At 39.6% G+C, this 25,155-nt stretch overlaps 2 protein-coding genes across 2 annotated transcripts in view; both read right to left on the bottom strand.

Annotated features, from left to right (window-relative positions):
• Positions 1–18,624, bottom strand: part of LOC149312025 (retinoic acid-induced protein 3-like) — a 23,794-nt gene extending 5,170 nt beyond the window's left edge. Inside the window, exons 1-2 of the mRNA XM_089523804.1 lie at positions 18,546–18,624; positions 5,462–5,542 (exon numbers count right to left, since the gene is read on the bottom strand). Coding sequence (XP_089379930.1) covers positions 5,462–5,542; positions 18,546–18,604 — 140 coding nt within the window. The 5' untranslated portion in view covers positions 18,605–18,624. The remainder of the gene's footprint in view (positions 1–5,461; positions 5,543–18,545) is intronic.
• Positions 18,499–25,155, bottom strand: part of HEBP1 (heme binding protein 1) — an 18,581-nt gene continuing 11,924 nt past the window's right edge. The window contains exons 2-4 of the mRNA XM_089523805.1: positions 23,142–23,280; positions 22,374–22,554; positions 18,499–18,837 (exon numbers count right to left, since the gene is read on the bottom strand). Of these exons, the coding sequence (XP_089379931.1) occupies positions 18,666–18,837; positions 22,374–22,554; positions 23,142–23,280 (492 nt within the window). The 3' untranslated portion in view covers positions 18,499–18,665. The remainder of the gene's footprint in view (positions 18,838–22,373; positions 22,555–23,141; positions 23,281–25,155) is intronic.

The following is a 25,155-nucleotide window of genomic DNA, read 5'->3' as shown; positions in this document are numbered from 1 at the left end:
ATGCTCAAAATGGAAGACATTTTGGAATTCCTCCTGGACAGAACATTGAATAGTAGGACATGCCCTGGAAAAGAAGGACATCTGATCACCCTATACTGTGAGGAACTAAAAAACAAACAAACAAAGAACAAAAACCACCATGTGATGTCCCCACAATGTGACAGGAACAGCAGTGGGAAAAATAAAATTTTGGGCTGAGATTTGGGAGATCCAGGTTTATGAAACTCACTTGGTGACCTTGGGCCAATTATATTCTTTCTGCCTGACCGATCTCACATGTTTGCTGTGAGGATAAAGTTGGAAGAGCTCTTTGGAAGAAAGGCAAACTATAGACCTTATAACATGGGGGGAAATTGGGGGCTTAATTAATTAATTAATTTGTTTTATTTATATACCGCTATTCCAAAGATCATAGCGGTGAACAGCAAGTAAGCTAATTTGCCCCCAACAGTCTGGGTACTCATTTTAGCGACCTCGGAAGGATGCAAGCCTGAGTCGAGCTTGGGCCCTTTTGCTGGTCTTGAACTCGCAACCTTGTGGTTTTGAGCTGAAACTAACATTATCCCATGCAAATCGTGCAAGGATATATCCCGGCAATAACCATGTAATAACCAGCAACAAATCATTCATGGGATTTCCCCATTCATGATTTGTTGCTGGTTATTACCTGGTTATTCCCAGGATAAGTCCTCTTTAATCGCGACATTGACTGAGCAATTTTCATGGGATAATGTTGGTTTAAAACACTTTCCCCCACTTTCTCCCGTGTGATAAAGTCCTATGAATGCAACTAGAGAAAATAAGGATTAATTGAATAATCACCATTTCCACTATCAAAACAATGCAATCACAACAATCCATTTGTTGATTCTGGGGGGCTAAATAACTATGGTACGACTGGACTCCTGTTTAACATTTAATAGCACATGCTATTAGTAATGCTAATTGAATATGTCTGGATACATGGTAACACCATTCCTGAGGCTGCATCTAGACATCCAAAATAATCCAGTTTGATACCACTTTAACTGCCATGTCTCAATGCTATTGAATGCTGGAATTTGTCATTTGTTATAACACCAGACGTCACTGACAGAGAAGGCTAAATGTCTCACACAACTACAGTTCCCAGAATTCCATAAAATTGAACCATAGCAGTTAAAATGGTGTCAAACTAGATTATTTCTGCAGTGCTGATGTAGCCTAAATAGGATAGAAATCGTAGTTGTAATGGGATTAGGACTATCTGGATTCCAGTTTTTCCTTAGCTTTGAAACCCAGTTAAAGTGCTGTGAATCTCAAGATTTTTCTGGGTACATCACTGTTCTATAGTCTAAGCAGCTTCACACTGTTAGTTATGTACCTAACATGGGATTATCTTGCTCTGAGCTGCTTGAAGGAAAGACAGTATATCAATGTGGTAAATAAAATGAATTACTACTATTATTAAATAGAGCCCTTTAAATCACAGTACCAGTTTTCAGAAGATAAGAAAAATTATATTATGCATTTTATTTGTGACATGCATTCACAGATTTTTAAAGCACATTTGCTGCTTCTGTTCTCTGTAGAAGTCCATTTCCCTCCACAATCATATTTATGAAACTGAAGGTAGAGTTGATAGAAACTTGTTCTTAAAAGAGGCAAACTCTCTCTTCATATTATTGTGGACAGAGTTTCGAAAATATGAATTTTCCATATAAATGATTCATGGAGGGAAGCAACCTTCTTGAACCCTCTTCCACTATTTTAAGAAATAAGATCACTGGCTTAACATTTTTGGCTTACCTTTGTTGTGATCTGGTTGAAAAGTGAGGTTTTGTTGATGGGAAAATCAGAAATTTACAAAGCTGCCCAGCAGGAAGAAAGAAAACAGAAGTCCCAACAGCCCTTGATCTTGTCTGTCCTTGCAAATGTCATGAGCCTGCCTGAGCAGCTCTTAGAAGGACCAAATCTAAAAATGCTACCATTATTATTAGAGTTGTATTACTTCTGAGTTGCTGGGGACCCAACACACTCCCAAGGTAGCTGAAAAATCAAAGAAGGCACACCTATTCTAGTTCCACCACAGCCAATGTGGTCATTTGAAGAAACAAATTCCTTTACTTGATATTCTGGTCATGTAGTTTTAATTGCACATTTTTCACCATTTTCATTTTTGTGATTTTAAAAAATGATTTATCTACAACACACACTTTAAATTTTAACACATGCTGTACTCATGGTGAACACCCAAGGTATATTTATATGTTAATGTTTAAAACATGAATGTACATTGGGGTGTTCACCATAAATACAGTGTGTATTTGCAAAGAATTCCCATAGGATGAAAAAGCCTTTCTGATACAAGATGTCTACCATGGTGTAATGTGTCCTAAATGCTGGCTGCAACCATGATTGAAAGGGGTATTTGTTTCATCCCAATGAACTAGAAGCTCTCATGATTATGAGCCAAAGATCCAAGAGTGTCATTACCTATAACATGGATATCAAAGAAACCCTAGTTTAGAAAACCTGCTTTTGATACCTAAAAAGCATCAGTTGCCATCTGATCTTGGAAGCTAAACAGGGTCAGCCCTGGTTACTACCTGGATGGGAGACCACCAACAAATACTGAGTGCTGTAGGCTATATTTCAGAGCTGGGAACTGGCAAAACCACCTCTGAGTATTCTTTGCCTAAGAATATTCTATGAAATTTATGGGGTCACCGTAAGTCAATGAGCAACTTGAAGCACATACATACACTTAATCCTCATTGAGAGCAGTTATTTTCCCTTGAGAGCCATTATTTTTCTCTACAGTGACACATTTAATGATGATCAAAATAGATGGTAACAGCTTCCTTTGACAGATCTGCACCAGCCAAGATAAGCATTTGTAGTCTATGCATGTAGAAAGAAAGATGCAAATGTTTTGGCTAGTATCCTATTGGTTTTTTTTAAACACTGGAAGTAACATGATTAGCTTACCTTTAAAAAGTTATTTTCCAAGCTCAGCAAAGGATCAGTGTTATAAAGCCAATATGTGGTGATGTAGGCCTGAATCTAGTTAGTCCCAACTAGAGCAGAGCCCTAGATAAACTGTTGATTGAGCCAACACAAATCTCATCAATTCACTGGGTCTATTCTATGTGGGGCTAATTGAATTCAAGATTTTGTCTGCTTTCCCAGGGGTTCACAACTGAAACTCATTCAGAGGAGGGAAAGTCTGGACACCCTTGGAAGCCAGGCTGAAACACCTCTGTGCTTTGACAAAAAATACTTTTTTTGTACTACAGCCTCCACAATGGCTTGAGTATCAGATAATTATCAGCCAGTCTCTAATATTCAATTTGTGGATGAGGTACTGGAGCATATAGTGTCCCCACAGCTTGAGGGACTACTGGATGTGATAGATTATCTAGATGCATTCAGTCTGGTGTCAGATCTGGTTATGGTACAGAAACAGCTTTGGTCATCATGATAAATGATCTTCTCTGGTAACTGAACATGGGGAGTGTGTCCCTGTTGGTTTTCCTGGATCTCTTGGCAGTTTTTAACCATGGTATCCTTCTGGGCCCCATTGATGAAATGGGACTAGGTGAGGGACAGTTTTGCAATGGTTCTGGAAAATCTATATGGTTTTATTGAGGGATTCCTGTTTGACTCCTTGTTGTGTTTTGTTCCCCATGCTATTTAACATATTCATGGAACTGCTGATAGAGGCTGTCCAGAGTGTTGGGGCCCAGTGCCATCATTATGCTGATGACACCCAACTCTATCTCTCTTTTCCATCTCAATCAAAGAAAGTTGTTTTGATTCTAAACTGGTGCCTGCCAACAGTAATGGTCATGATTCTGGTCAATTGCAAGGCAGATCAAAATAGTGACTGAACCTGTGCTGGATGGGGTTGTGCTTAATCTCAAAATACAGGTTCACAGTTTGGATGTACTGCTGGACTTAGCTTTAAACCTTGATGCTCAGGTTTCAGTGTGGGCTAGAGCCTTTTCTACACTGGCCAGGATATTCTGGAGGTAGCCAGCATTCTGGCCTCAGAGCTTCCCCAAGCTCCCATGTTACCTGACTCACTGTTTCCGTGTCACGATGGCTATCTGCATGTGTCTCCCATTGAACTGCCTGGTGCATTGACTGCTGCCACTGGTCACTCACTTCTGAAGTCAGAATAAGGCATTCAGCAATGATCACATAACTATGATTCTCATTTTGACCTCTGAGTGAATGATTGGTGACAATGGCAGACGTGAAGGGTGGCTCAGTGGGACACCTGTGCAGACAGTCACCCTGGTGCAGCAACAGATCTGGAGTAAGAGGTATGTTTTTAAGATTCATGTTAAGGGTCAGAATATCCCAGTTCATGTGCTGAACATGATATCATCCACACTGTTCCCTCCAGAATTGTGGTTTGGGCCATACATTGTCCAAACAGGACATTTTCAGAATGGAGGGTAAACAAGTGGATTTGCACAACTGAAACTAGTGAACCAATTGTGGCCATACCTTGGGACATCTGACTTGGCCATGATAACATGTGCTTTAGTTACATCTTTTATGTTACATAAATAATGTATTAATTTCAGATGAAAGGAAATAGAAAGGAATTATAAATCTGCATCACTGCCACAACCATTGCTCTTGCTGCTTTTCACATCCATGTTTGATTTTTGTTAAAATTACAAATTTGCACTATCATGTCACATTAGACTAATTGTGTTGGCTTTACTGAACATTTAATTATACTTTGGTTAAATTACATTATGTTTTGGAAAAGGATTTCAGCTGTCCATTAGAGGTTGATTTAGAAAGAGCTTCCATTAACAAGCTCACTACAAAGAGCATGCAACAGTTACTTAATCCCTGCCAATATTTCTTGAAGGGAAATGGCATTCTCCCTACTATCATTGAAACTATTCCATATTTTTATTAGGAAGAAAGCAATGCAATAAAAGGATGCTTCAATTCCTTTTTCCTACTAAAGATCAGGAACAGCTTCACATTGGTAGTAGGGAGATGATCTTTTGAAAATCTTTAAAGGAAACCTCAAATGCAAGTAAGTTTGGGGGGGGGGGAATATGGTGGTAAATATTACAATGTGATCAATGTAATATAAACAAATACTGTAATGCAAATAATGTACAGGATAAATAAATAATAAATACATGCAATCAGAACTTGGAAAAATTACTTTTGAGGGCTACAAATCCCACAAATCTTGTACAGGATAAATAAATAATAAATAAATGCAATCAGAACTTGGAAAAGTTACTTTTGGGGGGCTACAAATCTCCCATCCAGTGGCCATGTTGGCTGGGGAATTGTAGGATCTATAGTCCAAAAATGTAATTTCCCCCACTCCTGAATAATATACCATAATAGTATACTTTATTACAATCGCCAAGTTTATACATCATGTAGGCAGGATATGACATTCCACTCCACACTTCCATTGGGCTCCTCCTTCTACCTGTAGGGGAAGGCAGCTTTCCAGCACTGGAACATTTTCCCTCCAGGAAGGGCAAGTGAGTGTCCAAGTGGAATTCTGCACCTGCAAGACAAGAACAGATGCTACTCTCCAGTGAGGCAGCTAGCATAGATGGAAATCTGGGAAATCAATGTCTGTTCCCTTATCCTATTTGTGGAAATGCAGCCAGCAACTTGCCTGTCCTCTAAATGGTCATGGTGCTGGGACAGCTTCTTTTACAATATCCCTACAATTATATTTACTGCCATAACCTCAGACTATACCAGTGTACATCACCAACAGGTTTCCAGCCTCTGCAATTAAATATAGATAATTTTAAGTAGTATAATACATACACAGAAAAATTAATATGTTTACAAGCTGCTGAAAATCAAATAGATTTTTTGCACAGGCTGATCTGTGCTTACAGCTAAAGATTAGGAAACAAGAATTCAGCAATACCAAGTCCCATTCAGCACAATGTACTTTGTTTGGAGAGAAGCAGAAAGGTTATGAATGGGCTGCCAAAAATGGTTTGTGGCTGGGGTGAACAACCGGCAAAGATGGAGCACCTAGACCAGCAGCATTCCATCTATTTCTGTCAAGGACGCTGTTGTTACCAATGATCCTGATACAATAAATTAGAGTTTTGAACAGCTTTAGAGTAGGTGTTATACATCTCTGGCTACTTACAGCCTGGAACTGATGCTTTTTAGATAGATGTACTTGAAATGCTCTTTCTGAAGAGCAAGCAATTGCACTTGATAATCCTATTGCCAAAAAAAGGCAGGGGGGAGGAACTGCTGTGACTTACAACTACAGTTGGGTTACAGTCCAGCAACCCCTGCAGCAGTCTTCCAAAGTTACCATGAAAATTGATCAGTCCAGGCGCAAAATCTACTCAGCTGCTCTTTACCCCAATGACTGATGGGGGATGAAAATGAATAGAACATCCTGGCAATTTGGCTGGTCTGTTCAGTAACAAGACCAATGGACTTCTTTTGAACACTGGGGTTCTTCTAAACTCTGAATGTAAATGTCTTCCTTCTCTGATAGGTGGACATACTGACACCTCTTTAAAGTATTAAAGTACAGGGGAAAACCCTAAAGCTTTACTACTGTAAATCTTGGCTCTATACACAGCTGGCTCTAAATATAGCTGCTGTTGCCCCTTTTCAACCTGTGGGGGAAAACCTAAGAATTGCTCACATGACAAAAAGGGTAGATACCCAGTTGTGCTTACTTCAGATCTTTCCATTCTTCACTCATATGAAAGTACTTTTTACCATATCAGACCATTAGTCTATTATGTTTTAAATGTTTTTTTTAAAATAAGAACTTTAGTTTAATTGTGTATTACCTTTTGGATTAATAGTTTTTTTTTTAAAGTGTTGTAAGCTGCCTTGAATCCTGTACTAGGAGAAAGGTAGGATATTAATTAATTAATTAATTAATTAAAGGATAGTACTCTTATTTTCAATTCCATCTCCCCAAATACTCCCCTTGTCCATTTATGAGGAGGAACTGCTTAAGCTGATTGAACCAAAAGGAACTGACAAAATTTATGTAACAGTTAAAGTCATTGCAAAATGTAGAGATGAATACCAACACCTTCTGGGTCTCAGTGAACATTATAGCCATGGTGTAAAAGGAGTGTAAAAGGAGTGTCAATGCCTACAGCAAAACAGTTAGATCCAAATCAGTTGGACATAGTTTTATGCTTTATGGTCACAGATGGAACTGTTACCTAGTTAGTCTCAATAATATACTAATATAAGGTTAAAAAGAGGGAACAGTACTCTCTTTAGTTTTGTTTCTTTGTATTTTTCTCATCTATTTCTTTGAAAAAGTAATCATACCTGATTAAAGCCCATATTGACAACTGCACGCGCACACACACACACAGAGCAATTTCCTACTGCACAGTTTTCCCACATTCATTAAATGCATCTAACCACACATTAGAATGATGTCTAGGCCATAGCTTAAATTTGGTAATTCAGGAGCCCTGGTGGCGCAGTGGTTAAATGCCTGTACTGCAGCCATTCACTCGAAACCACAAGGTTGCGAGTTCAAGACCAGCAAAAGGGCCCAAGCTCGACTCAGGCTTGCATCCTTCCGAGGTCGCTAAAATGAGTACCCAGACTGTTGGGGGCAAATTAGCTTACTTGCTAATTAGCTTACTTGCTGTTCACCGCTATGATCTTTGGAATAGCGGTATATAAATAAAACAAATTATTCCTTCTGGAGATTGAAATTAAGTAGAGAGTCTGCCTTAATAGATCTTGGAAAAGTTACTTTTTTGCCTTACCCATTTTTCAAAGGGTGGCCATATTAGTATGTTCAAAAAAAGCAACAAAAGATCTTATGGCAACTTTTATAGGTTTATTTTAGCATGAGCTTTCTTGTATTTCAATCTGCAAAAGTTCATGCTAAATAAAAATTATCATTAATGGTACCACATGACTTTGAAAATAGGAACTACTACCTTCTTGAATAGTCCCATGGCCACTATTGGCCCTGGTTGGCAGATTCTAGCAGATATACTTAAAAAGGGACATTATCAAGCAATAGTTCCTGGACCTGATTAAGGCTTCATTGATCCCAACGTCTTCTTTCTGTCAGTGGAAAACCAGATGATTCCTGGAAGTTCACAACCAGAGCAGGATGACAGCAATCTCCTTCCATTCTTTTTAAAGAGCCCTGGTGGTGCAGTGGTTAAATGCCTGTACTGCAGCCACTCACTCAAACCGCAAGGCTGCAAGATCAATCCCAGCCAAGAGCTCAAGCTCAACTCAGCCTGGCATCCTTCTGTAGGTCCTAAAATGAGTACCCAGCTTGTGGGGGGCAATTAGGTTACACATTGTAAACTGCTTAGGGAGTGCTTAAGTGCACTGATAAGCAGTATAGAAATGTACTTGCTATTGCAATTTTTTTCCTGTGAGGTTGGGTACAAAATCTGCAGCTGCAAAAAACTGTACAGATGGCAAGCTGATAGTTGTGCAGTTAGAGGGAAAAAAGGAAACCTGTTATGAATTTGAGACTGAAATGAAAATTTATAACAGCACAAGAATGAAGTAACCTTTGCAAAAGCTGTAAAAGCATTCCAAAGTTATCATTAATTTAGGGAGAAATAAACTCCGTTTGAGAGGTACCAGTTTTGGGCAGTCTAGGTCTGATGAGCCACCAGGAATATAGATACCTTTGTTACTGAACTAAGACAGATTCATGAATAAATGCTTAGTGTCTTATAAATAAGAACTATTGACTTCAGTGAAGAAACTGCTATTGATAGATGGTATGAAAAAAGCAAACACATTCTGTATTCAGACTTTTGTTGTGTGGAAGATGGATGGGTGTCTGAGAGGGCATTTTATACACCTGGATAATTTACTGAAAAAGAAACCCTATCTGCAAGCAACCATAAGTGCTCCCAGATGTAGTTTTTAATATGTAATTGCCTCACTCATTCACTCAGTTTGAGCTGTGTGAATGCCCAGTCATCATGATCTTATTTTGGCAATCCTTTGGATTTTTCCACCATCACTCCATTTTCCTTTCTTCTTTCCATCAAAAATTCTGCTAAGGAAGAAAAGACAAGGTAGCTGCACATTAGGATTTAATTGGTAGCATTGGTTTTGAGAGAATTTACCAAAGTGTCACTAAGCTATCATAGCTAATGTTATGTCATTGGCTGTCCTATATACTCCAGGAATTGGACTGTTTCCTTTTATAGTTGTCTAAGGTGCTGCCTATCACCATACCTTGTGGCAATAAATTTCATAGGTTAACTGTATATTGTTAGAAGAAACACATCCTTTTCTTTGTTCTGACCTTTCTACCAATAAATCTAGATAGGTGGTAACCTCTATTTTTTGTTATGAGAGGGGAGCACAATTTCTCTTTCCATGCACAATTTTAGAAGCTCCTCTTTTGTCCTTTTTTAGTTGCCTTTCCCCATAAACCTTTTCAAAGGCATTCATTTTCCAGAGAGAGAAAGTGCTCAATGGTTACACTTTTCCAAAACCTCTCCAGTTCTCCACTATCCTTTCTGAGATGGATCTGTTTTTGTTTGTTCAAAACTATTTTGATCACAATTGTCCACAAAATTCTAAATGTTGCTATATCATAGATTTGTGTAAAGGTGTTACAGTGCTTCAGTTATTATACCTATTTAGTAATCATCCTTGGCTTGGAATTTACATTTTCCACAACTACCATCATAACTGTCCATTGATGTTTTCCTTGAGCACCACAGTGCCAAGATCTCCCTTTACCACCTCAATTTACCTGCCTTCCCCCCCCCCTCCACTTTTTCTCCTCTTTTCTCCATCCTCATTTCCATCCTATCAGGACCCCGTTATAAACTTCCTACAAATCTCCTACCTAGTTTAACTGTTATTTTATACTATTGTTTTAATGTCCTTCTGGTTTAATCTCCTATTAGTATTACTATGTTTTTATACTGGGGGTGGGGTGGGGGGAAGGATAGTTTTTTTTTGAATTTTTAACTGTATCTTGTTTTATTCTTGTAATCTGCTTGGATTCCGAGTGATTAAGTGGAATATAAATACATCATCATCATCTCTTTCCAGGATAGTTACCACCACTTCAAATCCCTTTATCATTTATGTGAAGATGCGGTTTTGCTTGGTCTTTTGCCTCACTGAGACATGCTATCTATATAGTTCTATACAGTGAACTTGCTACTGTGATGCTGCTCATCAAATTTGGGGAGAGGTTTTTTTTTGTGGTGATGGTGGGGAGAATTTTAGAGCTGCAAGGTGCTTCAAGGGTCATCTGCTGTGACTCCCAATGAAGGAAATACACAGTCAAAGCAACCCTGACAGATAGCCATCCAACCTCTGATTTGCCTCGGATGGAGCAAATGTATTGGGAAGTTCTGGTATTTGATGTCCCTCCCCCCTTCTTAGCATTGAATTGCTTTAATATATTAGTAACATTGTAACTCATGAGCAAATTTGCCCTTCAAACAGTAGGATCACTTCAGGAAACCATGCCCCTATCTTTTTAGAAACATTTGGAAGATTTCTAGTCCAGACCCACTGAATTGCTACAAACAGCTCCCCAAAAGTAGATGCGAGGTCAGTGACAACCGACACAACCTGGCAAACCTCTAGAAGCTATATCACAAGAATTTTTTTACTTCTTTCAGTCAGTCTGGAAGAGAGGTAATTTTGAATCCTGTTTCTGTCTTCTGAAATATTAGCTACCTTTTCTGGCTTGTTGTCATATGTGAACTGGCTGAGTATCCTCTCCACTTGTTCATCCACGTTGTGAATGATGCTGACCCAGGACAGAAATCTGTGGCACTCCACTTGGCACAGGCTGCTTTGAGCTCACCAGAGAGAAAGATAGGATGTAATTTTAAATAAAAGGCAATAGCTACTGTGCAAGGCTGACTGGCTTTTTCTTTAATCTACAGTATATCTAGTAAATTAGTGGTACATAGTATAAATTCTTTGTTTTGGGCTATTTGCCTGAAGCACATATCTGTTTACAACAGGTGTGTGAACAATGGAGAGATTTATTCTTTTGCTAAGAAAATGAACAAAGGTGCTAATTAAGTAGGCCAAATCGCTCTACAGAATGCCAATGTTATTTTGCAATTAAATTGCCATCTTTTGTCTTCAAACAAGAGAGTACAAATTATTCCGTCAAGCCACGGACAGGTGGTACACAGGTAACTCATGCCCTTTAATATTTGTGTGGGTATGGGGAATCAATACATGTTAACAAGCATGGATGAAAGTCAAGATGATGCTGAGGTAACCATGCTGTGCAGCAGTGCTTTTCTTTCTCTCACACAAGATGATCTTTGAAGAGATCACTGACCTTAAAGTTTTCTGCATTTTCAGTCTGGCATTGTAACACACCACTAGGATATGGAGAACAAAACAAGAGTAGACTCACTGACTTAATTACTGAATGGTACTTAATGGACAGTCCTACTGATTGAAGAGATCTACTCTAGTTGAGACACCTAATAAGATTCAGACTAAAATGTGTTCCAGTAACATTCAGCATGTTTGTGCTGCACTGATAGGCTGTGCATTGCTGGGTGCCTTCGCCGACTTATGGACCCCCTAAGGTGAACCTATCACAGGGTTTTCTTGGCAATCTTTCTTCAAAGGGGGGATTTGCTCTTGTCTTCTTCTGAATTTAAGTGAGTGTGATTTGCCCAAGGTCATCCTGTAAGTTTCCATGGCTAAGCGGGGATTTGACCCCTAGTCTCCAGAATCACAGTCCAGTGCTCAAACCATTACATCACACTGGCTCTCCTATACTCTGGATCAGAGCATTATTGTTGCTGTTATACAGTATATTGTGAATTCAGCTTTGACTTATGGTGACTCTACAAATGGGAGAACTCCATAAACCCTGGTCATCATTGCCCCTGCTCAGGCATTGCAAACTCAGGGTCATGGCTCCCTTTACTGAGTCAACCCAACTGTAGTGTAGCTTTATTCTTTATCTACTGCCTTCAACTTTACTAAAGTGTTATCATCTTTTCCTGTGGATCATGTTGTCTCATGATAGTTCCAAAGTACAATCACCTCAGTTTAGCTAATTTGGCTAAATTGGTCTTAATTTGTTTCAGATACATTCATTTGTCTTTTCAGTAATTTATGATATCCACAGAACTCCCCTCCAGCACAATGGAACTTATCACACAACACTGTTACACTGCAATTCCACTGCATTAATGTATCTTTGCCTGAGTTTATCACATGATTTCATAACTTCCCGTACGCTGTACCATGCTGTACATTGGGTCATTTGTAAATCAATTCTTTCCCCACTTGAAATAATCTGTTAATGACCCCCCTCCCCCAATTCCATCACGGTTTAACAACATATTTGAGAATGAATGTCTTGTCCTGCCTCACTGGCGATCGGGAGCATAATGAATGTGATGTGGATGTGAGTTCTGCAGTGTGTTTTGGACCATGGTCACTCCCAAATTGGCATTCACTACATGGACTGAATTACAATTCCCAATCATCCCCAGTCAGCATCAATGGCTACTGGCTGGGGATGATGGGAACTGCAACCCAGCATATCTGGAGGCACCAGACTGGGGAAAGCTAATATAGGACTACTGTTGAACATAAGTGCAGCAGTAGAGTGAAGATAAGTAGAAGATAATTCTGATAATGTGACATAGAAGTCATGGGTTAGATTTACTCTGGAGAGTGGTGGTGATGATGGGCAGGATTGTTGAGCTAGAAGATGATGCAGTAAATAGGATCCACTCTAGGTCTGACTAAAATCTGTCAGTAAATATGAAAAAAACAAAACTATGGCCTATAGTCTGAACACGAAGAAAACAAAAATAATAACCATGGATGATATACCTAAATTTAATGCAGATGATAAGGACATTATAATAGTTAATTTTTTCCCCATATTTTGCAGTCAAGAAATCAGAAGAAGACTAGGACTTGGAAGGGCAGCTATGAAATAACTAGACAAGATCTTGAACTGCAAAGATATTTCAATGAATATTAAAGGTACGATTGTACATGCTATTGTATTTCTCATCACTATGCGTGGATGTGAGAGCTGATATTGAAGAAAGCTGACAGGAAGAAAATCAGTTCATCTTAGATGTGCTGCTAGAGAAGAGTTCTGTGGATACCATGGACTGTTAAAAAGACAAATAAATGGGTCCTAGAACAAATCAAGTCTGAACTCTCCATAGAAGCCAAAATGAATAAATTGAGTCCATTGTACATATCATGAGAAGGGTTTATAGAAAAGACAATAATACTAGATAAGGTAGAAGGCATCAGAAAAAAAGGAAGATGACATTAAGGCTAAGAAACTCCATCAGGTTGGCTAGACCTGAACAGGGCTATTGAGGACAGGGAGTCTTGGAGATGTCTCATTTATAGGGTGGCCATAATTCATGCTGACCTGAAGGCAGTTAACACACAACAGCAGACACCAGAGTGTGTTCAGTCTTCCTGCATCTTGAAATAATCTCAAAAGGGATCTTTTGCATTTCTTCTGGGTTGAAATGCATGACTGTTCCTTGAATAGGGAATGCATGCATTTGCCTATCTGACTGATATTTCTACTCCCTTTTAGTACATTATTAAAGGAAAAATATAAAATAAAATAAAAATTAAATTACCAGCAGTAAACACCCATTTCAATAGAACGCATGTGTGTGCCACCTCAGTTTTTCAAGTTGTCTCTTTGGCAATAATTTTCGACAGCTAAGCTATGAGCTTGTTCCACAAAGTTACACTTATGATAGAAGCAGTTACACCCATACAAATTTAGGAAGCATTGCTTTCTTTAAAAAAAATGGGTGCTTAATAATAGCCCATCACATTTAGATAGAAAACCACTTAGTAATTCATAAGCTGTCAGGCTTCTGGAAAAGATGCTGGGTGTTTTCTCCATTTGGTTGAAATTCAAGCATTTCTTGAGGTATTCTTACAAATATATCTCAGCAAGTATTTAAGAAGATAAGAAATGATAGAGTTGGATGTCATCAGTTTACTAGTCACGCTTAACGTATAGCATGAAGGACAAAACTTGAGACCTGAGGAACTTCACAGGCCAGCGTCCAGGGGTAGAGCATGGATCCTCCAGCATTACCTTCCAAGTTCTCCAAAAAGGACTGAAACTACAGTAGAACAGTCACACATTCCTGCCCTATACTCTCGATTTCTTTGTATGCCCTCAGGTACCATCCCACAGAAGCATCCTAGAGGGATACCATGATTGTTGGTATCAAAAGCTGCTGAGAGACCCAGTAAAATCAACAGGGGCACACACCCCCTGTCCAATTCCCTGTTTAATTCATCCACCAAGCCATCCAAAGCTGTCTCAGTCCCATTGAAACAGGCGTGGTTCCCCATCGCTATCTCTTTAGAATGAAGGGGTGAAGGCCCTTGCCACTTGTTAGATAATCTGGATTCTGTCTGGGGCCCCATTAACATCTTCTAGCCATCTAGGAGACCAGTTCATGATGGTGGTTAAAACCAAACAGGCAGAGTTAACACCAGCATTCTACTTAAGCATTTTTATGTATCAGGATCTCAGGATATTTGTAAGGGATAATGAGCAGCTCTTCGGTAATTTTTTTAGGCAATTCATTATATGCAATCATAAATATACAAACTTATACATTCCCCTTATGGAAAAACACAGCCATATCAATGTTTGGGTGCTTTCTTTCATCATGTTACATTACCTTGAATGTTAGGTATTATACTGTATTACATCACATCATAGAGCCATTAGGATATTACACTTTCATAAGGACTGAACCTTTTATCTCTCCTCATCTCTTTAACAGGTGTCTCTGTATAGATCACTAAGACCTCATCTGCATTTCAGAATTAATGCAGTTAAACAACCGCTTTAATTGCCACATCTCAATGCTATGGAATTCTGGGGTTTGCAGTTTTTGTGAGATAATCAGCCTTCTCTGTCAGACAGCTCTGGTATGGAGCCATGCCAGTTAAAGTGGTGACAAAAAGCATTAATTCTGCAGTGCAGATGAAGCCATAGAAGACTACTATCAATTTAAACAATCTAATTTATCCACTAAGAATACCATATCTTATTTTGAGAAACAATACATCTCTACACAGGCATCTGTGAATATACAGGCATGCATGGGTTAATCTCCTTAAGCATTGTTAAAGCTTAAACATCCATAAGCATCTTAATGGGCATCCTTTACTATCATAATGGAACATATATCTATTTTTGCATAGCTTAGATGTTTTCTTACTACTACTATCTCTCAGTATGTCTTTCAGCATGTCTGGGTAGTTTAAAAGTTATCAGCTGTTATGAACAGCCTTCTGCATGTGTTGCAGACTGCCAAAAGCAGTCTAATTGCAAGCTCTATCTTGGTCCTTTCATTCTCTCTCTAGCCTTGCTCAGGTTATCAGTGTCTAATCAAAATAATTCAAAAGAAAAGTGCTAGATATCATTTATGATAGCTAGTCAAAACAAATATTTTTAAAATATATGATGGCACTTGGGGTCTTTGGCTGGCTGCCATCCTAACTGCATCAGCCATTACACCTGCTAGGAAGTTATTATTGGTTACATCTGTTCACATCTCAATGTTATTAGAAATGCAGATATTCTCATTTCTTCCCTTATTTATGTTTGAATATATGCTTTGCCCAGATTTAGGCTGCTGCTAGGTTTCCAATAATGCATACACATGCATTCTAATACATCTAGCCTTCTACATTATATATTATACCCTGTATGCTATACTCTACAGGTTACTTTCTGTATTTCATAGGCATATTCCCAGGCTTCATGGTGGCAACCAAATAAACCTGGCCTGTAACATTATAGCCTGGCCTAATGCCATATTGAAATAGATCTAGATAATCCATTTTGTGTAGAAAACCTGGAGCTGACAGACCCACACATGTTCTAGAACCTTGCCCAAAAAGGGATTTTGGGAGACTAGTTGGTAATGATTTAGTGGAGTTGAGTTCAGGGGGAGTCCCCCCCAATAAAGGCCTCTTTTAGACAAGATAGCACTCTGACTTGCTGCAGTGAGGCAATCATCACTCTTCTTACTCATTCTCTGGCTACTTTTATAAGCCCGGAAGTGTATGGACCTAGTTCACATGTGGTGGCTCTTATCTTTCCAAGGATCTTGTCCACATCCTCAGGCTGTACAAAGGAATTCCAATGGCGTGGTCCACACCAGCACTTTGCGCCGGCCGGCCTGGCCATGTACTAGGGTTGCGTGGGGGCGGAGCGACCGCACGCCCTGCAGCCCTATTATGTGGCGGTGGTGTAATAATGGTGGCGCCCTGTATACACAGGTGCTTCCATTATTACGTAAGTGCCGTGCAGTGTCTGCATGCTGCCGCGCGGTACTTATGTAATGAGTGCACCAGTGGCGCACTCGTAACGCTGCCCCTGAAGCTTGAAAAGAACCTGCTTTTTGCGGGTTCTTTTTCCGCTAGAGGGAAGCTGTGCAGTTTGGCAGCTGCAGTTTCCCTCCAGAGGAAAAACAGGCACTGGCAGGCCACCATTTTTCGGCAGTCTGTACCAATACAGCAGTCTGCACCAATAACACAGGATAAGTGGGAGTTAAGATTACATCCGCTGGGCCTGTATTAACCACAGCATCCAAGTCAGTTGATTCAACCAAGGAAGTCACAGCCCTGAGTTTGTAAGAAATGAGCAGAGCTGTTGATAACCAGGTGACCTGGTGATCTCTCATTGATAGGGTCCTAATAAGTCAAAGTTGCCTTGATTGCAAACAACAGTGAAGACAACACAATCTTTTTTTTTTTAAGAACTGGGATTTCATTAAGCAAACCACAATCCAAAGACTATATGCAACCACTGAAACTATGAAATAGATTCAAAATAAAAGTGCTATTAGCATTCTGAAGGCACCCATCCATCAATATGCTGTGTTCCATCCCAAATCCTTACAATATTTATCTACTTAATTTATATCTACTTTTGTATCAGCATGGATCCCAAGGTGGCCTACAAGAATGGTTCATTGTGCTATTTTGAAAGATGTCATTTCTTTCCTTGGAGTCAGCCTTAAAACTCAGCCTGAAATATGGGACTAGCTCTTAGCTTATATTTAACACCAAACTTTCTGTTGCTATGTTTTTGAGACAAGAGAACTCCATTTACCCTACAAAACTGCTTTTCAGACAAAAAGGAAAAGGAGAGATGGGGTGTAGTGGTGAGGACTTACTGCAAGATTCTTGAATGTGTGGCCCTCCAGTGGTTGTTGAACTGCAGCTTCTATTAGCCTTGGGCAGGAGAGCCAAGAGTGAGGGCTGGTGAGAGTTGCTGCCCAATCACATCTGGAGGGCCATGAGTTGCCTATCCTTGGCTTAGTAGAAATGGGCAAAGGAGAATGAAAACATAAAGGTGAGAGAGAGGATATAAGATGGAGAAACTGGATAGAACATAGATAGGAGGAATGAGGATGAGTGAGCAGAAGAGAGCAAAGTATGAAAAGCATGAAAGCAGAAGAAAACAAATTACAAAGCAGAGAAAAGGGTGGATGCCTGCAGCATCACTATCTGTTGTATCACAAGTCACTCACTATGCTATTTTTGAACAGCTAATTTTCAACCTCTCCTTTCATCCTTTTTTCTTTTTGCCATAGTCTCTGTGTAATGTCTTTCAGCACTTAAACCAAACCCTGCATACTTTTTAGAAATGTATCTCAAGCCTCTCTTCCCCAGAGATGAAGACACTGTTCCTTGTGGCTAGCTCTGCTAAAGTCTTTAAAAAGAGAAGCTATATTCCATGGACAAAGGGCTCCATCTGAAAGTGCCTCTGGGATTCCATGCAAGTCTTCTCCAATGGTGTAACAATGCTGCATGGCAGTAGGTGATGGTGGAGGCTGTTGCCAAAGTTCTGTTCTTATTCATTTTTAATGCAGCCAGTGTTGCTACTGTAAGGAATAGGCTACAAAAACTGGCTTAAATTTAAGGACACCCAGTTTAGGCACTTAATGAATTGCATCCTTGGTATAACATTGTCCATTAGCTATTTTAGCACCATATTTCAAAACTGCCTCTTGGGGATGATTTGGACTATGGACAGAAATTCTCTCCCAGTTCAGGTGACTGCCACAGGTTGATAATGCCTTCAGGAAATACCCATCTGCTACCAGATGCCAACATTGCTGAATTGCAAATTGTACAGCTGGCGTATGATCTCTCTGGGCAGCTTTGGAGAAAGCAATGTTTAACACTGTGAGACTACATGTCAAAGGGAAATGTAAACATATTCAGTCAAAGAGCAGGGCCTTTTCAGAAAACTGGTGTCATTTGTATTTCAATTTTTGAGTAAGAGAACTGGTGGAATGCAGAAAAGGATAGGTTAGTATGAATGGGTACTTTGTTCTTCAACAAGAGAAAATCAAATTGGTTCTTTGCTCTGGTGCTAGGGAATTCTCATTTATGAAGTTCATTTAAACTGTATTGAGCAAGATGCCTTGGCATGTGACTGTTTTGGACAGTAAGCAGTCAATGAAATTGCATTCATATTTTATGAAAGAAATATGAAAGAAAAAGCAAATCACCTTTCTTCTGATATAAAGCAACAACCCAAAACTGAGTCAACTTCCAAAAGCAAACACATCCTATCAAGCACGAGGATGCCTTCCTCCTATCCTCTGCCACCTTAAGGCTTCTTGGATTGCTCACTTTTTCAAGAACCAAACCTCATTGCGTCTCCCATAAGGTTTCATAGGAGGATCGTAGCCATTGCAAAAATAAAAGTCTTTATGGTAAGTGTCCTTGTCTCCCAAGGCAGAAGTCAGCTTGGCTGCATAAATCACATAATCTGCTTCTTTGGCATAGCCTCCAAATTGCCTATGAACAAAGAGAAAAATAATACTGGAGGATTATTGGACAGATCCAAAAGAGAAACTGCATCTAAGGAAATAAAGGCCCTGTCCAAAGGCCAAGCAAGGATTTGAACCCTGTTCACCAGTGTCATAGTCCAACACTCAAACTTTCCTAAAGGACCCACTCCTCTGCAGCTGCAGTGGTTCAACCAGTGAATGACACTTGTCTCCCAGTGTTGTTGTTGCTGTCTATGTTTAAGTCATTTCTGGCTTATGGAAACCCTGAAGCAAACCTATCACAGGGTTTTCTTGACAATATTTGTTCAGGGGGGCAGGTTGCCTTTGTCTACCTGTGAGACTGAGAGAGTATGACATGCCCAAGGTCACTGAGTGGGTTTCCATGGCTGAGCAGGAATTCGAATCCTGGTCTCCAGAGCTGTAGTCCAGTGCTCCAACCACTGCACCATGCTGGCTGTCTACAAAGTACCAGGCACATTTTTGCAGAGGAGAGGAGCAACTGCTGCTATTAAACAACATACAGCAGGACATACGCTCTTCTGACATTATGTCTAGTTACACACTTAGCAGCAGACTGAAAAGGCTGACATAGGGTTTCTTTTGACTTTCTAATGACATAGCTGACACCTTAAAAGGCTGTTAGCACATCAAAGAAATGTTGATGGTGGCTTACACTGTACAGCATATAAAATTGATAATGTGCTTCAAGAAGCAAAACATGTCTCATTTAACCCACCTTTTAACTCATCATTTTTCACAAACACAAACTTCATCCGATTAAGTCAAATGACAAATCTAACCCATTCCCAGGTATGGGGAAAGAGTCCATGAAAAGAGATTTGAGGGACTTTGGTTTTAAAAACAAAATGGAGGCAAGGGAGGAAAAAAAGAGGATCATCTTCTATTTGACCAAGTGTCAGTCATGGCCAGAATCGACATGTGTATTTAGTGGCAATTTCCTGAGATGTCATTCAAGAGAATCATCTACCATAAAGGCATGAAGTGTTGCTACAGTTAAAGCAACTGATCTGAAGGGAACATTTGCTGGAGAAGCCTAACATGACATTCCATGTCAGAAGTCAGACAGAATGAGGAAACCACGGCTTCATATTCCATTCACTGTGTCCATATAATTACAGTTGATCCCCAGCCCTCTCTTGGATGGAGTGGGGGGGAGAGATCCATTTTGAAAGATGATCCATGATAGCAGACACTGTCACAATAATCACAATAAAGTTTAGTTCTCTCATGACATGAGAGTGACACTGAAAGGCCACTTCTGTTTGGATGATCTAGAATGGCATTTCCCTCCATGTGCACAAACCTGCTCCCCCACTGGAAGCTATTGCACATTCCTCTTGCTTTGCTCAAAAGAGCTGCCACATCGAAACTGACAAGTCTATTTATTCTCCATACAGTTGTTTGTGTTACACATAGGTTTGGCACTCTAGGCTTTGATAGAACACTGTTGCAAAAGAGTGGAGGAACTGCCCTAGTGGTTCAAAACTATAGCTCAACTAACTCACTTCTGCTCCTTAGCCTTGCATCATTAGCATTTTAATACTAGGATATTTTCTCTTCAAAAATGGTAATTATGACAGATTCCCACAGATCAACAGAGATCTCCCCCTGGGGCATAAGAGAAGTTGTAAAGTTGTACTTTCTACACCCTGGTACCCTCCTATACTTTGGACTACAACTCCCATAAGCCACAGACAGGGTGGCCATAGGATGACAAGGTACTAGGTTGTGGAAGGGATTGCAAAAATAAGAACTGACTTTAAATCAACAAATCCAACATCTGTGTGCATATTTTAACTTGGACAAGTAGGAAAGTGCAGATGCATCCCTCTTTCAATGTCCAGACAAGGTTGTTCAAAATTAATGCTCAAAAAGTGCATAGATCCTCCACTGGGCAGAGATAAACATTTAGGACTGAATAGCTAACCAAGGGCATGTACACACTACAGAAATATAGTGCTATATCCCATTTTAACTGCCATGGCAACATTCTATAGCATGATGGGATTTGTAGTTAAGGCATTCAAATGCTCTGGCTGAGAATGCTAAATACCTCTCTAAACTGCAAACCCCAGTGTTCCATAGGATGCTGCCATGGCAGCTAAAGTGGAATATAGCACTATAATTGTGTAGTGTGTAACCCAAATCACACACTAACAGGTATAGTGGAAAATAGATACGGGTGATACACACACACCTGGGGTGCACCGTACATAATATGTACTTATTCGATCAAGCCAAGCTCTGCTCTTTGAACTACCATATACAGTATACTCATCTATAAGTCTAAAACTTTATGCCCAAAAACTGACCTCAAAATCCTAGGTTGACTTATTTACGAGTCAGTATGGTAATGTGATAGCAGCTCTTTCAGATTTCACCATGTAGTTTCTTTCTCTCCTGAGCCAAGCTGATAGAGTCCTTGGTGACTGATTGACTGCTCTTTGTTAAATAGTCCCTCTCCCACCCGAGCACTTTGCTCTCTTGGGAGTTAAGGCTGAAACACTGAAGCCTCATATTGATTGCTGCTTTTCTCTTGATGCTTGCTTGCACACACTGAAGGAGCCTCAAAGTTTTACCCTTGACCTATCCACGGGTTATGTTAGAATCCATAATTTCGGCCCCAAAACTTGCCCTCAATTTATACGTGAAGTTGACTTATAGTCGAGTATACACGGTACTTTTTGCTCAGGATATGGATTCTTAGCATATTCTAAAGAAATGGGTACACTACAAACATGCAAAAGCATTCCATTATGACTTTCACAATGGAGGTCTGAATCCTGGCTACAGGACAGGGATCTATTTAATTAATCTTGGCTGCATGCTCTGAGAAGAAACAAATGAAGACTTATTAACTTGTGCTTTCAGAGTGTGTGACATTTTACAGTGTCATGTAAGTCAACAATGCAATGTTTTGTCATAGAGAATTTCCAGTTTGCATTTCAACAATGGAACCATGATGGCCATAAAGCCATGTTGCCAGAATTAGGCCATGTTTCCAGAAGTGCACACACTGATCTTTTCAAGGATGTGAACATTTCTGTGAAATGTAAACCAATCCTACTTCTTGTCCTACAAAAGTAAAAGGCAACACCCTTCCTCTGTGAATTGGTAATTCAGAACTCATCTCCACAGAAAACTGTAGCTACAGCTGTAGTTTGGTCAAATGATCAGAAATTCTGTTCATGCACTGCTGATTTGGGAATTGTAAACCTGTGAGGAAGGGGAGAAAACCTTTTCTATCTATACAGTCTTGTCTCACGATCTGGAACAACTGAAAACCAGTATTTGGGATCATGTGGATATCCTCCACAGAGAGCGGAGACTTCATTTCATGAAGGTGCCTTCCACACATATGGGGCAGTAGAAGGTTTGATGAAGAGAGAGGAGCTAGTGCACTCTCCCACCTCCAATATATTTATAATCACAGCCTATGAATAAGTCTAGAGATCCTCATAAATATAAAATAGTGGATGACTATGCCAAGTTCTTCTCTCAGAACTCGCTTAGGATACCTACGTGGAGCAAACAGTTATTTCCTCTCTTTCTTCAATTCGAATGCTCTCATCAGTAGGTGTAGGAGGATTTGCCTGGAACTGGCTTGGGATCCGTAACAAGACTTTCACCTTATGCTTCAAGGATCCATCATCTTCAGGAAACACAGTGGTACAGACTGGTGCCATCATCCCCATCCCAGCTCCTAGAAGAAAAACACTAATCACAGATTCTGGGAGTATCTGCATGATACAGTTGAAACAGTTTGCTATCACTTCAATTGTCACAGCTCAATACCACAGAGTCCTGAGGACTTGTAGTCTGGTGAGGGATTTAGAATTCTCTGCTACAGAGATATAGTACTGTAGTCTATGGGACTGGGCTACAGCAATGTAGCAGAGAATTCTTACCAACCTACAAACCCCAAAATCCACTTATCATGGCACAATGGCTGTTAAAGTGGTATTGAATTGCTCCAATTCTGCATGTAGAAAGGGCTTGTGGTGGAGGTAGTGGAGTTTCCCCCCAGGCCTTGCAAATATACAATTAAATGGCTGAGGAATGAAGGAAATCAAGAAAGCATGCAAAGTAGGAGAGGGGAATCTCTGGCCCATGAACTGAATTGGGTCAACTGAATTTTTGGAAGAAGCTCTGGCACTTCCCCCAAGCCCTCCCTCCTGACTAAAGTATTGTAATACCATATCCTACAGGAATCTAAATAAAGCTTATCTGTGTGCATGTTGGAGATGTGGGCAGTGGAGAATCTCTGATCTCTCACTGAAAGCTTCTTACCCTGGTCATTGCTCCCTCCAACATATTTGAGGAGTTTCAGTACAGCTTCATTGATGGCCTCATCAAACGGTTTTCCAGTAAGCTCTACTGTAGCAAACTTTCCACCTTCATATGTCCTTTCCTCAAAGGCCACTTCGTCCTAGTAAAATACAGTAAAATAAATTCCCAGACAGACACAACCCTAATGTCTCTTGGAAGAAAAATAAGTCAATCTCCACAACAAGCACTATACAGGAATCCCTGCAGTTCAAAGACCCCTGCAAGGAAGATCATACAAATGTGGTTGCCATATTCAATGTATAGTTTTGGAGAGAAAAACACACCGGTCAGTGATATAATTGTTTTAGACATTACACATTTCCTTACAGTTATGTATCACTCAGGGGAAATGAAATGAACATGTACACATACCAGTCAAGCATCAGAGAAAATCAAACTTGATCATTATCTGTAATATTAAACACGGCTGGTGTTGATAATTTTATAGATAACCAAGGGCTGCTTCAGACGGAGCAAACTTGTTGACAGGTTATGGTGTTTGTTGTTGTAGTTCTTTTTTTAAAAAAATTTATACTGCCCCACTACAAACAGCCCTCCAAAGGAATGGACTGAGAGGAGAAGGAAGCAATAACAACTGGCAAATTCCAAGGAATTACATCATAAGAACTCATGCTTCTTTAGGTCAGCCTGGAAAAATGAAGATCCTCCAATCTGGGAAGAATGGTTATTAAAACTGCAAGAATTAAAAGAAATTGATAGATTAACATTTATGATTAACAATAAATCAAAGGACAAATTGACAGAAGATTGGCTTCCAGTATTACAATACTGGGAAGATATTTTTGGGATTCAAAAAGATATATTGATTTAAGATTATTTAGGAAACAAACACAAAAGAAGTATGACATTATGAATTTATTTTATCTCATAGAAAGTATATCCTATATATCCATTTCATAATTTTAGTCATCATATTAGATTGAGAAGTAGACAAAAGGAGAAGAGCCCTTCGTTTTTGTTAGATTTGAAATCTGTATGGAATATTATATGTACAAGGAAGATAATCAATAATGAGGCAAAGCAGAAAATGACCACATCAAGGTCAATGTATTGAGTAAATATCGAGTAACATTGTAAAAAAAAAAAGAAGGAAAAACTCTGAGAAGCATGGGAGGGGGTTCAGCATGGTTAAGACAAATGGTTTGTAGAAGGTTTGTAAAAGGAGCAAAAATGTTTAAAAACAAAATCTAAGGGGCATTTCCTGCAGCAGGTCAGTGAGGAATGAGTATGCTTATTAGTAATAGAATCCTGAATGTCAGTTGAATCAGAAAACCAGCTGAGAATGGGATGCAAATTTTAAAGAAGGGCATGGCTGGCTAGTACCCTGAAGAGAAATGCTTCTAGAAAGGTAAGGAGACACTTCATCTCCCACTTTTTTCTCTCTTTGCGCTGGAGATGTTGCTGGAAAAAATGGGTGTTGTAATCCAATATATCAGAGGGACACCAGGTTGGAGGTAGCTGGATTTGAAGAAGAGACTAGACTGGCTGGAGGTCCAAAAGCTCACCTAGTCTACCATTTTCTTTCCCACAGTTTCCAATCAATAAGGCCCACAAAAAAGAAAGTTCACTTTCAGCCCATCATTGTATCTTGTTGCAGTTAATTCCTTGTACCTATTATGCACATTTTCTTTTATCTTTCCTGAATATACTAGCAAATTATTTTTATGAGATGACCCCAAAGTTAATGCTGTGTGAGGGAGGGAAAAACCTATCTATATCCACATTCTTCATACCATGGGTCATTCTGCAAATCTCTGTCACAGCCTCCCTAAAGCTAGTGCCCTCCAGATATTTGAGACCACAATGCCCACTCTGGCAGAAGATGGTAGAAGATGTAGTCCAACACATCTGGAGGGTGCATAGACATTTTGCTTTTCATATGTTTCCCAATACTGCAATTGTATATTCTGTCCCTTTTCTAATAGCCCCTTGCATTGATTTTTATCCTTTTCAC

Source organism: Sceloporus occidentalis, unplaced genomic scaffold, assembly GCF_023333645.1.
Source record: "Sceloporus occidentalis isolate IW3139 unplaced genomic scaffold, rSceOcc1.0.p SCAF_5, whole genome shotgun sequence".
In the NCBI taxonomy this organism is placed as follows: Eukaryota; Metazoa; Chordata; class Lepidosauria; order Squamata; family Phrynosomatidae; genus Sceloporus; species Sceloporus occidentalis.
The sequence above is the reverse complement of the archived record's forward strand: the minus strand, read 5'-3'. Positions and strand labels throughout refer to the sequence as shown.